The sequence below is a fragment of the Podarcis cretensis genome (genome assembly GCF_951804945.1).
Source record: "Podarcis cretensis genome assembly, chromosome: 1".
NCBI lineage: Eukaryota > Metazoa > Chordata > Lepidosauria > Squamata > Lacertidae > Podarcis > Podarcis cretensis.
This window is the reverse complement of record NC_137170.1, coordinates 131,505,985-131,518,798: the sequence shown is the minus strand read 5'-3', so window position 1 is coordinate 131,518,798 and position 12,814 is coordinate 131,505,985. Positions and strand designations below refer to the sequence as shown.

At 44.9% G+C, this 12,814-nt stretch overlaps 1 protein-coding gene across 2 annotated transcripts; it reads right to left on the bottom strand.

Moving 5' to 3' along the window:
* Positions 1 to 514: 514 nt before the first annotated feature.
* On the bottom strand, positions 515 to 12,497 carry ICOS (inducible T cell costimulator). Of its 2 annotated transcripts, none has more exons than XM_079983242.1 (6): positions 12,293 to 12,497; positions 10,323 to 10,370; positions 7,586 to 7,906; positions 6,042 to 6,184; positions 3,382 to 3,473; positions 515 to 1,333 (listed from the first exon to the last, which is right to left on the bottom strand). In XM_079983242.1, exons 1-5 carry the CDS (start codon positions 12,348 to 12,350, stop codon positions 3,399 to 3,401), a joined length of 645 nt encoding a protein of 214 aa, XP_079839368.1. In that variant the 5' UTR covers positions 12,351 to 12,497; the 3' UTR covers positions 515 to 1,333; positions 3,382 to 3,398. The 2 variants fall into 2 exon arrangements, with proteins under 2 accessions (XP_079839368.1, XP_079839367.1); XM_079983241.1 differs by having other exon boundaries at positions 519 to 1,333; positions 6,042 to 6,187; positions 12,293 to 12,495.
* Positions 12,498 to 12,814: the final 317 nt, after the last annotated feature.

The window sequence follows — 12,814 nt, the reverse complement described above, 5'->3', positions numbered from 1 at the left end:
ACACACTCCGAAGCTCCCGAAGCTCCTGGCTCTCACCAGGCAGGAAGGACCACAACAGCCCTCACCCTCCATGCAACGCAAAAGGGTGATCTGCAGAGACTTTGCTCATAAATGCTTGGGCTGAGAGTGTTCTCAACAAGTCTCAGGTGTCTTCCAGTCATCTCTTATCCTTCCGCAGGAGGCTATAGTCCAACCACACAGCATAATGGCGTAATACTGCTGGTTATTTTACTCGAGTCCACTGATATATAGATATCTCAGCTCTTAGGGTTTGGGGAAGTGGAGAACAGGAAGTTAAAGGTAAAGGTAAAGGGACCCCTGACTCTGGGGTTGCGGCGCTCATCTCGCTTTACTGGCCAAGGGAGCCGGCGTACAGCTTCCAGGTCATGTGACCAGCATGACTAAGCTGCTTCTGGCGAACCAGAGCAGCTCACGGAAACGCCGTTTACCTTCCCGCTGGAGCGGTACCTATTTATCTACTTGCACTTGGATGTGCTTTCGAACTGCTAGGTTGGCAGGAGCAGGGACCAGACAACGGGAGCTCACCCCATCGCGGGGATTCAAACCGCCAACCTTCTGATCAGCAAGTCCTAGGCTCTGTGGTTTAACCCACAGCACTACCTGCGTCCCTAGATGGAGAACAGGAAACCTGCCATCAAAAGTTTTGGGAGGAATTTGACCTCATGCTCTTCCGACTGTTCCATCAGCGAAAGCTTTTCTGACAGAATGATCCCCCTCTCCTCCCCCCATGCATGCTGTTCTGGGAGTCTCCCAATTCCCCAGAGCATATTTTGGGGAGGGACAGGGGGTGCCCAGAGCGGGGAGGAGAAGGGGAAGACCTGTGGTGCAAGCGAAAGCCCTTGCTCTGGCTTCTGGTAGCATGCCAAGTTAGTTGAATCCCTCCCTCTTGTTTGTTAAGGGCGCTGGGGATTATTTGTGAGGGCTAAAGTACAGTTCCCAGGATTCTTAGAGAGAGGTGTGCTTTAAATATATAATGCGCACACAGTCCTCTGGTTAGTTGAATCTGGCCCTGAAAGCCTTGCTTTCCGAATAGCTGCAAAAAGAAAATCCCTTCAAAAAGCAAACACAGACCCATTAAATTTGATCAATGTAGTTTGGGCATGTTCTGGGTGCTTCGTACATGAAGAATGGTTTGGGCAAGACGCAACAGGGAAGTGAGGCTGCAGCATGAGAAGTTTTCTTCTTGAGCAGATGTCAGCATGTGACCGCAAGGCCCAAACTGAACACTGCAAGGTGGACAGAGATTTCTTGTTCAGTGTCCTCTCTCTGCTGCACTCCAGAAGCCACGCCTTAAACTGAAGCTCTGAACCACCTGGAAGAAATTAAAAGGCCCTGTGACATAAGGATCATAGCTGTCAACTTACAGATTTGAAAATAAGGGACCAGCAGCCAAAATAAGGGATTTTAGTCAATCAGTTAAAAGGGACCAGATCATTTTGGAGAGCAGCGCTGGTTTTTAGCCCTTCGTTTCCAGAGGTTGCTGCTCAAGACACCAGCCGATGAAACACTGCAATTAAATAACTACAAGCAGCAACCACTTTTTGTGCAAAACAAAGTCCAAGCTACGAAGATGCTGCTGCAGTTCTGTATCTTTTCTCTCGTGCTCCATCTGCAGCTCTCAGTTCCATCAGGCAGGGTGGGAGGAAGGGGCAGGGAAATAGCGCCCAAAGTAAACCCGCAGATCAGACCATCTATGCTAGTCTACCACTACAAATCTATGGGAGAAGCGCTTGCGGTCCTTCCCTTGTAGCCCTTGGAACACCTGCCTGCGCCTCCGCCTCCTCCTCTTCCTCCTCTCTCTGAATTGCTTTCTCTATGGTTGCCCTTGCTCTCCTCTCAAGGCTACTCAGCAATTCATAGACCATGCCAGGCTGCCCATCTCATCCGGGTCCTTCGGCGGCACAGCCGTGGTGACGGGCAGAGGGGAGGCCCCAGGCAGAGACGCTCAGTTCGGCGGCCTCGAGGAGGATGGCGGCGGAAGGGCCCGAGGCTCCCGCCAGTCCAGCGGGGAGGGGTTCCCGGGGGCCGAGGCTGGTGAGAAGAGGCCGGAGGGGGGCGGGCCGGGTAGCCAAGCAACACAGTTGGAGCCTCCCTCCTCCCTGGCCGGCAGGGAGGGAGGGAGAGAGCTGCTTCCTTTGAAACCTGGGAAATTTAAGGGACTTCCATCAATAAGGGACAGCAGCGGGACATGGCACTGGGATAAGGGACTGTCCCTCCAAATAAGGGACGCTTGACAGCTATGATAAGGATCTAAAGTTATTATTTCACCTGATTGACCAAAAATAACATCCACTCCTCAATCAATTCATGAGACCATGGTTTAATAAAATGTTAGAAGCAGCAGCTAGCGTTTGGGTTCCTCTCGGTTTCTCATTTTTACAGTCTTGAGTTCAGTCCTTCACATTTCCATGTCAGCTTGTGATTTCTTCATTTCTAAACAAGTCCTCATGAAAACTCACTGGCATTTTAGTGCCAATCTCTGCTAATATGCACATCCATGTATGCAATTTTGCCTATTGTACACATTTTTGCAATGCGGTTTTCTGCAGTACAGCGCATTCTTTTGTTATTTTCACTAATGCATCTTTGCAGAGGTGACTTAGCTGCAGAACTGCATTGCAGAAAGAGGAGGGAGGAAGTCAAGTTTTGAAATGTTAAGATTATTGTAAAACTATTGAAATGTATATAACTGAAAATCATATATATATATATATATGGACGTGGGTGGCGCTGTGGGTTAAACCACAGAGCCTAGGACTCGCCAATCAGAAGGTTGGCGGTTCGAATCCCCGCGATGGGGTGAGCTCCCGTTGCTCAGTCCCTGCTCCTGCAGTTCGAAAGCACGTCAAAGTGCAAGTAGATAAATAGGTACCACTCCGGCGGGAAGGTAAATGGTGTTTCTGTGCGCTGCTCTGATTTGCCAGAAGCAGCTTAGTCATGCTGGCCACATGACCCGGAAGCTGTACGCCGGCTCCCTCGGCCAGTAAAGCGAGATGAGCGCCGCAACGCCAGAGTCGGCCACGACTGGACCTAATGGTCAGGGGTCCCTTTACCTTTACACACACACACACACACACACACACACACATACATACATACATATATATATATATATATATATGAGAGGGTCTGCAGTTCTGCTTCAAGCAGCCACTTCCAGCTCATGTGTGTGTGTATTGCTTTGCAGGGTCGTGCAGTTTTTTGCAGCCTTTACAGGGGGAGAGAGAGGGGGGGCGCATGCACTCAGATACACAGAGCCTGGTACCTGGTACACAGAAAGGTCCTGCCGGAAACTAGGGGGGAACTAGCCTAGTCCCACTAGTCCATGGTCCGTACGCCACTGATAGAATTGTGTATTACCTCTGAGTGGTGGGTTATTAGATGGGCTTCACAGCTGCCATGGACATGTATTCATTGTTGTAGTCATGAGAGCTCGTGACATGGCGGCAAACCTGGAAACAGACATTAAAGATTTTAGATTGCTGATTTCTATCTACAGTGCTACCTTGGTTCTCAAACACCTTGGTTCTCAAACGCCCAAAACCCAGAAGTAAGTGTTCCGGTTTTTGAACGTTTCTCGGAAGCCAAACGCCCGCTGCGGCTGTCAGCTATTGCTTCCAGGGCACCTGCACCAATCAGAAGCTGCGCCTTGGTTTTCGAACATTACAAAAGTCAAATGGACTTCTGGAATGGATTAAGTTTGGTGCTTTTGTTTTTGCTATTTATTTTGCTTTTTTTGTTTTTGAGGCTTTTTCAGTTAATTTGTGACCATGTGGAACCTAGTTCAGCTTACTGATTGATTGTGTGACTGCAGAAATGGATAAACAATGACTATCATCTGTGCAGGTAAGAAATAATAATAATTTTAATTTTTATCATCTGCAATACTGTCTTATTTATTTCATAGTACAGTACATTGATTATTGCTTTCATTTTATGAATCAATGGTCTCGTTAGATAGTAAAATCCATGTTAAATTGCTGTTTTAGGGTTGTTTTTAAAAGTCTGGAACGGATTAATCCGTTTTGCATTACTTTCTTTGGGAAAGCATGCTTTGGTTTTGGAACGGACTTCTGGAACGGATTAAGTTTGAGAACCAAGGTACCACTGTATATCCATATAGACCAGGCTGGCGTGTCCTGATTCGCTGCTCAAAGTGGGCCAGGCCTGTATATAGATATGGCTATGGTTTCAACGTGGGACGCAGGTGGCGCTGTGGGTTAAAGCCTCAGCGCCTAGGACTTGCCGATCGAAAGGTCGGCGGTTCGAATCCCTGCGGCGGGGTGCGCTCCCGCTGCTCTGTCCCAGCGCCTGCCAACCTAGCAGTTCGAAAGCACCTCCGGGTGCAAGTAGATAAATAGGGACCGCTTACCAGCGGGAAGGTAAACGGCGTTTCCGTGTGCGGCTCTGGCTCGCCAGAGCAGCGATGTCACGCTAGCCACGTGACCCGGAAGTGTCTCCGGACAGCGCTGGCCCCTGGCCTCTTAAGTGAGATGGGCGCACAACCCCAGAGTCTGTCAAGACTGGCCCGTACGGGCAGGGGTACCTTTACCTTTACCTTTATGGTTTCAACACACCTAACTTTCCCATCTTAGGTTTTCTACGGTTTGCTAAAGCTATGGTTCATCTCCAAGGACCAATTCACACATACATTCAGATGGTGTTGGGACGGATGAACAATGTTACGTGCGAATGTCGCATTCCGTCCGTCTGTCTTTTGGGCCTTGTGTACGCAAATCAGGAAGCTGGTATCAATGGAAGCTTCCTTGTGTACGTACCCAATCCCGACCCTCAAAAAAGGGGGGCACCTGCACTAACATCTACGTGTTAGTCTCTACGTGGGGCTGCCCTTGAGACTGACCCAGAAACTCCAGCAGGTGCAGAATGCCGCGGCAAGACTCCTTACGGGGTCCACGCTGCGAGATCACATTCACCCGGTGCTATACCAGCTGCACTGGCTCCCAGTGGAGTACAGGATCAGGTTTAAGGTACTGGTTTTAACCTTTAAAGCCCTATATGGCCTAGGACCCTCGTACCTACGGGACCGCCTCTCCTGGTATGTCCCACAGAGGAACTTATGGTCTTCAAATAAAAACATCTTGAAGGTCCCAGGCCACAGAGAGGTTAGACTGGCCTCAACTAGAGCCAGGGCTTTTTCGGCTATGGCTCCGATCTGGTGGAACGCTCTGTCACAAGAGACTAGGGCTCTGCGGGACTTGACATCTTTCCGCAGGACCTGCAAGACAGAGCTGTTCCACCAGGCCTTTGGTCAGGGCACAGCCTGACTCCCTCCTTTGGCAATCTTCACAGAATCTCTAGCCCAATGGTTGCCATCAATTTGATTTGAATTAATTTTATAATGAATGATTTTAGAATGTTGTACTATTTTATTGTTGTTAGCTGCCCTGAGCCCGGCTTCGGCTGGGGAGTGCGGGATATAAATAAAATTTATTATTATTATTATTATTATTATTATTATTATTATTATTATTATCTCCTTATGAAGGAAAAAACAAGGTGTAACCTGGCCCTGAGGCCTACTTTCAAACAGGAAGAATCCAAAATGGACTTGGAGGCAACTTTGTCAGATTTTGTGGAAAAAGAAATAAACTAAATTCACTGTCTTCTCACGAAGACTGCTCAAATGACTTCAGAGCTGGCCAGTTATTTGTTTCTCCTTTGGAAGGAAGCAATAAGGGGGATTGCTTCCTCGGGTCGTTTTTGCTGATGCTCACAAAGTTTTCCCCCCCTCTCCCTTTCCTCGAGCTCCAGGTCTTTAAATCGATAAGCAGCTCTGTCTTAGAGAAATTGAAAGTAAACTGCTGTCACCGGTGACTGAATTCTGGTCGTGAATAAATGGCTCAAATTTGTTCATCAAAGCAGTTTCCATTCGACGTGCTGACTCTGTAGGTGTGCGAGGGTGTTACTGACTCTGCATCTCACTAACGAAAGCCCAAATGTCGCTCCATCTCACAGGGACAGGTTAGGAGCCTTTGAAGAAGGCTGTGCAGAGCACTTACCACATTTCTCAGGCAGCATGCTGTGAAACAGAAGATGCAGGCAACAACGGAAAAAACAGTGAGCCCAATGAGTATCCATGATGCAGATTCTGAGAACAAGCAGGAAACCTTTGAATCTTCTGAAACTTTTGAATCTTCTGCATCTTCTGAAAAAAATATAAATAAATAGTTTTTATTAGATCTTCCGGCCTAAGATCAACCACTATTGTCTGTACATTTATTTCTTTCCTTCTTTCCTTCTTTCCTTCTTTATTTGCCAGTCTTCCTTAGCCCTAGTGACGAGGGATGGAAGGATCTGCCATTTCATTTTATGATTTCTCCAATCTTAAACACAGTTCTTCATTTTAAAAATCCTCATGAAAATCCAACAGCCTTACTAAATGCATACTAAATTTCTCCCAGGCGGTTTCCGACTAATGTACACATTTTTTTCAAGCAGTTCCCCCTAATTTTGTATTACTAATATACTCATTTTCATGCAAACTTTCCCCTGATATATGCATCTCGCTAAACATTGTTTGACAGAAGAACTGCATCGCAACGTTCACTGAAGTGCAGATTTCAAGCGATGGCTTGGAATTTGGTTGGAGCGTGGTTTTGGGAGGTGTGAATTCAATCAATTTGCCTTTAAAAGCAAACTGAATCGAATTTTCACTCCACCTCTACCAGCCACACCTATCCCTCATGAGGGTAAGGCCACAGTCACAGATGGAGGGAAGGAGGAGGCACGGAGAAAGTTGTAGAACTGGCTACCATCCTAGTCTCATGAACCTCAGGGGAAATGTGGCAGTTTTCCTCCCAACACAGTAGATCTGACTGTTAAATTTGAATTGTAGGTTTACCATCATAATGCCACACTGTCCCCAGAAAACAACACATTAATAAGCCAAGAGATAAATTCTCACTTTTAAAAAATGCAGTATAGAAAGCCTTCTATACTGGAAGGATGATTTAACTTTCTAGACTTTAGGCATCTTAAAAAACAGAGACATCACCTTGCCAACAAAGGTCCATAAAGTTAAAGCTATGGTTTTCCCAGTAGTGATGTATGGAAGTGAGAGCTGGACGATAAAGAAGGCTGATCGCCGAATAATGGATGCTTTTGAATTATGGTGTTGGATGAGACTCTTGAGAGTCCCGTGGACTGCAAGAAGATCAAACCTATCCATTCTGAAGGAAATCAGCCCTGAGTGCTCACTGGAAGGACAGATCCTGAAGCTGAGACTCCAAGACTTTGGCCACCTCATGAGAAGAGAAGACTCCCTGGAAAAGACCCTGATGTTGGGAAAGATGGAGGGCACAAGGAGAAGGGGACGACAGAGGACGAGATGGTTGGACAGTGTTCTCGAAGCTACCAGCATGAGTTTGACCAAACTGTGGGAGGCAGTGGAAGACAGCAGTGACTGGCATGCTCTGGTCTATGGGGCCATGAAGAGTCGGACACGACTAAACAACCGCATAAGGTGTATCTGTTATCACAGATGAATGACTAGCAGGACTCTCATTTTTACACCTAGACAACAAAGATAAAGCAGTCTACTGACCTTGGATATATAGATGTTTTTCAATTGTTTCACAACAATGAGGGACAGGAGCATAGATTTCTAGGCAGCTGATGTAGGTATCACTATCTTTGCTTTTCAAATCTCTGAGAACAAATGACACTTTATCACCGGAATGCACTGGATTACAAATCTCACTCCCTTTAATACGTGGTTTCCCTTTTTCTATGTAGAGATCACAGACTTTCTCTTTGTGCTGCCCTCTGAACAGTTTTATATGGAAGATGTCAGCACTGTGTGGCAAAGGGCAGTCAAATGTGAAGTTTTCTCTCGGAAATTCATCATTGGAGGCAGTAAGATTCCCTGGAAATGGAGAGAGAATGAAATTGTTCACAACAAGCATATAGAAGAAAAATCCCATTGGAAGTACAAGCATCTCTTCTTCTATTTTATTTTATTTTAAAAAAGAACATTTGAGGAAAAGAGGAACGATAAAGAGGGGAGTTATGCTCTTTCTAGACCCCCAATCCCTGATGTTTTCTCTGGTCTTATAACATGTGCATCATGAGCTACCATAAGCAACAGGAACATCTATGCCCACCTACGGCCAAGATACCCAATAAGATGGACTGCAACTCCCATAAGCCCCAACTAGGATGACCAGGGATGATGAGAGTTGTAGTCCACAACATCTGGAGGCAACCATCTTGGCCATGGGTAGGCAACCTAAGGCCCGTGGGCCGGATCCGGCACAATCGCCTTCTCAATCCGGCCTACGGACGGTCCGGGAATTAGCATTTTTTTACATGAGTAGAATGTGTGCTTTTATTTAAAATGCATCTCTGGCTTATTTGTGGGGCATAGGAATTTGTTCATCCCCCCCAAAAAAAAAAAAATAGTCCGGCCTCCTGCAAGGTCTAAGGGACAGTGGACAGGCCCCCTGCTGCAAAAGGTTGCTGACCCCTGATCTTGACTATCTCTGCTCTACGGCCAAGAATTTCCAGTGAAATCTTCCCAAACTGCTCAACTGGTTTGCGTAAGCAAAAAGTCATTTGAATTTTAATGGCTATTTTTATTATTATGCTATCTATTACCATCCTCTGATTTCATTGTTGTTTTATTATTTTACTCCATGAAATTTGTTTTTAATGTTGTACATCACCCTGCGATCTTTTGATAAAGGGCAGCATGTAAATAGAATTATTATTAATTTTGATGATGATGATGTTCGTATTTGTATAGTTCAGGGATGTCCAGCAGCTTGATCGCGATCTACTGGTAGATCCCCAGGAGGTTTTGGTAGATCGCAGTCGATTGCTGGGTCCCTTTCCTTAGCGTTGGTAAAATAGGATCCAGCCCCACCCCCTCCATTGTTGCACAATCTGCAGAAGGGAAGATGGAGTTTACTCAGTGAGGTTGTTTGCTTCCTCAGCAATCTGTGAGTGGCTCTTCCCCTTTCTCCCTCCCAAGAGCTTAGCCTTGATCTCCCCAAAAACGGGGCTTACCTCCTTTCTTACTCCCTAAAAAAAGTTCAGTAACTTTGCCCTGAACCCCAAAAAGGGGGTAGATCACTGCCAGTAGATCACAGTCTCTTGGGAGTTGGCCACCCCTGTATAGTTTAATTTTAGCAAGCATTCGTTTGCCTTAAAAAGGTAAAGGTACCATTAGGTCCAGTCATGGCTGACTCTGGGGTTGCAGTATTCATCTCACTTTATTGGCCGAGGGAGCCGGCGTACAGCTTCCAGATCATGTGGCCAGCATGACTAAGCCGCTTCTGGCAAACCAGAGCAGCACACAGAAACACCGTTTACCTTCCCGCCAGAGCAGTACCTATTTATCTACTTGCACTTTGACGTGCTTTCGAACTGCTAGGTTGGCAGGAGCTGGGACCAAGCAACGGGAGCTCACCCCGTCGTGGGGATTCGAACCGCTGACCTTCTGATCAGCAAGTCCTAGGCTCTGTGGTTTAACCCACAGCGCCACCCGCGTCCCATTCATTTGCCTTAGAAAGTTTTAAAGTTCTTCTAAGTCTTTCACTCTCAGTTTTCCTCTCTTCTGTGCCCTTGCCAGGGACTGAGCTCGATCATTTGATGACCCAGTCTGAAGGCTGCAAACTTGCAGTTTATAAATGTGATGAAATGCCAGCCAAAATAGTTTATTCTGAACAGATCTTCCGGATGATATCTCAAAGTTTAAAACTGACTTGGTCAGATCCTTGTCCATGGAATCTTCTTAAATCATGTTAAGTGCAATCCAGCTCAGAATTGGGGATGCTTAATCTTTGTTGATTTCAGTGGTGCTTAAGTATACAGTGGTACCTCAGGTTAAGTACTTAATTCGTTCCGGTGGTCCGTTCTTAACCTGAAACTGTTCTTAACCTGAAGCACCACTTTAGCTAATGGGGCCTCCTGCTGCCGCTGCGCCACCGGAGCATGATTTCTGTTCTTATCCTGAAGCAAAGTTCTTAACCTGAAGCACTATTTCTGGGTTAGCAGAGTCTGTAACCTGAAGCGTATGTAACCTGAAGCGTATGTAAGCTGCGGTACCACTGTACATGCATACTGGATCGTAATCCTTTGCTCCAATCCCATACACAGGCTGCTTTAATCCCAATTACTTGAATGAGATTTAAACAGCCTAACATGATACAGGATTGTAGACATCATTTCTTTCCTCTAAATTTTTGTATCATTTCTCTAGATCCGCAACAGTAAAAATAGAAATAAAGTTTGGCATGCTAGATTGATTCCATCCAAGCATCCCCCAAAAAAGTATGTACCTTTCAGCGAAGCTCTGCTGGACGCAAATGATGAACAGGAGTCACCACCTAAAAATAAAACAGGTGTTTTTTTTCACCCATGGAAAACATTTCTTATTCTGCAAACATTGTATGTTAATAAGTAGTATTAATAAGTAGCAGGAATCTCAGTGTCCAACGTGGGTCTCAAACTCACAACACTGAGATTGTGAGTCTCATGCTCAACCAACTGAGCTATTTGGCAGCCAAGAGGGAAACAGAATCCCAGAGGATGTACTATTCACACAAGCCCTTTGTCCTCCACTGAGTCTCCCTTCTGCTGTTCTCAGGTGCCTTGCTCTATATAAGGGCTAGATTTATGGACAACTTGCAGGGTTGCCATATGTCCTCTTTTTCCAGGACATGTCCTCTTTTTCATGGGTAGAGTCGTCATAGTGATCCATAGTTAAAAGTAAAAGTTGGCAAATGTGAAAAGTTTTGCTCTTCAAAATATGGCAACTCTATTTCTGTTCTCTTGTTGTTTTTGTCTCTTTAAAAGATTAATAAAATATTGATATTTAAGAGAGTGTGGTGGGTTGGGCAGTGGGAAAGAAGCTCTGTCTGATGTCCCAAAATTCAGTGACCAAAGTTTCTGGGTTGGGCACATGAACTCCTAATGTATTTGTTTATTTCTTTGTTTAAAATGCAATTATGCCACCCTTCAGTTGAAACCAGCTCCCAGCAGAGCTCACAATATTAATAAGAAGACATAAAATCCGATAGTGGGATTTAAGACAGCAAAGAGGGATGAAGAGAACAGAGCGAGGTGATTTAAAACCAGCTCAAATGACATGGTGGAAAGCCTGACCTGAAAAGGCACCAAGTTTGGTACCAGGTGGTGTCTCCCTTGAGGAGACATTTCATGGTGACCTGAGAAGACCCTTTCTGCCGTCTAACATGCCCCACCTCAGAGGCAGTGGACCTGAGAGGGAACTCTGAGGAATATAACATTTGGACAGGCTCCTAAAGTAGAAGGAGGAGGTCTTTCAAATATCTAGGTTCCAAGCACGAAAGGTAAGCAACAACAGATATGTTCTGAACTAAGCGGGAAGGAGTCACTGTGTTTTTATTAATTTGAAATGTATTGAACAAGCAAGGGATACCTACTGAAAAGCAACTTTTCACAGGAGAACTTATTGCAACAATCAGATAGAACCACGCTAACCATGTGGACACATCACACTTACTTAACAAAAGAACTGACATATTGGAAAGGTCCTAAGGGATGGGGAGCTATGCCACAATTGGAAACCCAAAAAAGCTGTATTTATCTGGAAGGTGTCTAGCTACATCTTCAAAAAAAGGGGCTTATTTAGTAAGACAAACAAATCAGCTCGACTTGACCTCTAGACAGCCGAATTTCCAGAATCACTAATTAGATAATGAAATATTTGACTACCGCTGCTTTTTTAAAACTATAGTTGGTTTTTAAAGCATTGTTGAAGGATAGGTTTATCAATATGCGGTACATAAACAGATAAAGGTTCGCTTTCTTTGTATATGTAAAAGGGGGAAAAATACATTACTTTTTTGCCTCAAAAACCACAGGAGGCACCCACTGATGATGGCAGAAATCCACCCATCCTTTGAATTTAAGCAGCGGTTCAGTTCAAAACTAACGTATTTCCATGTAAAAAGCTGTTGGTTTTATTTATTTTTAATTTAAATTTATATACCGCCCTTCATCAAAAGATCTCAAGGCAGTTCACAGAATAAAATACAAAATAAAACACAAGTAAATAATTAAGCCAAACCGGCAAAACAATAACCCCCCACTTCCCACAGAGACATTTAAAAGACTACAGAAACGTTCACTGTGAAAGTTAAGGTGCCTTTTTTTTTTTCCACCAAGGCTTTCTGACCAGTCTTCCTCTGCTACCTCTTCCCCACACAACCTTCCACTAGTAAATTGATCAGTAAATGGCTGCCGGGAGACTGTGGAGATCACTTACCATGAAGAGGCTCAAAGTAGAAGCAAAAAAGGCAGATCGTCACAATATATAGCTTCATGCTTCTTGAACAGAGACACTGACGCTTCTCTTTTGTTCTATTTTGAGAAGAGGTTGAACCTTTAGAACAATTAGGGCTCCATTCCCTTTGAAATCTTCAGTGGTTAGAGGAAGGCAACTTCACCGTCTAGAAGTCATCTTGCATTTGCCAAAATATCTCACCACCTTTTCATTAGATCCCACACCTTCGACACGTCACCACAGAAGGTCTTCCTTACCCTCCGAGATCTGTGGTGGTTTCCCCAGTTCATTTCTTGGTAAGAACGCTGAGCTTACAATTATCAGCTTATGCCGATCTAAAAATGAATATATATCATGATGATGACAGCATTTACGATGCAAATATTTGCCTTAGTGCTGTAGTTTTCTGGATGACCTGACCCTGACCCTGTGTATGGAAAATAAAGTCTTAGAAAGGGAAAAAAAACTAGGTTACAATATGTTAAAATTAACTTTAAGATAGAA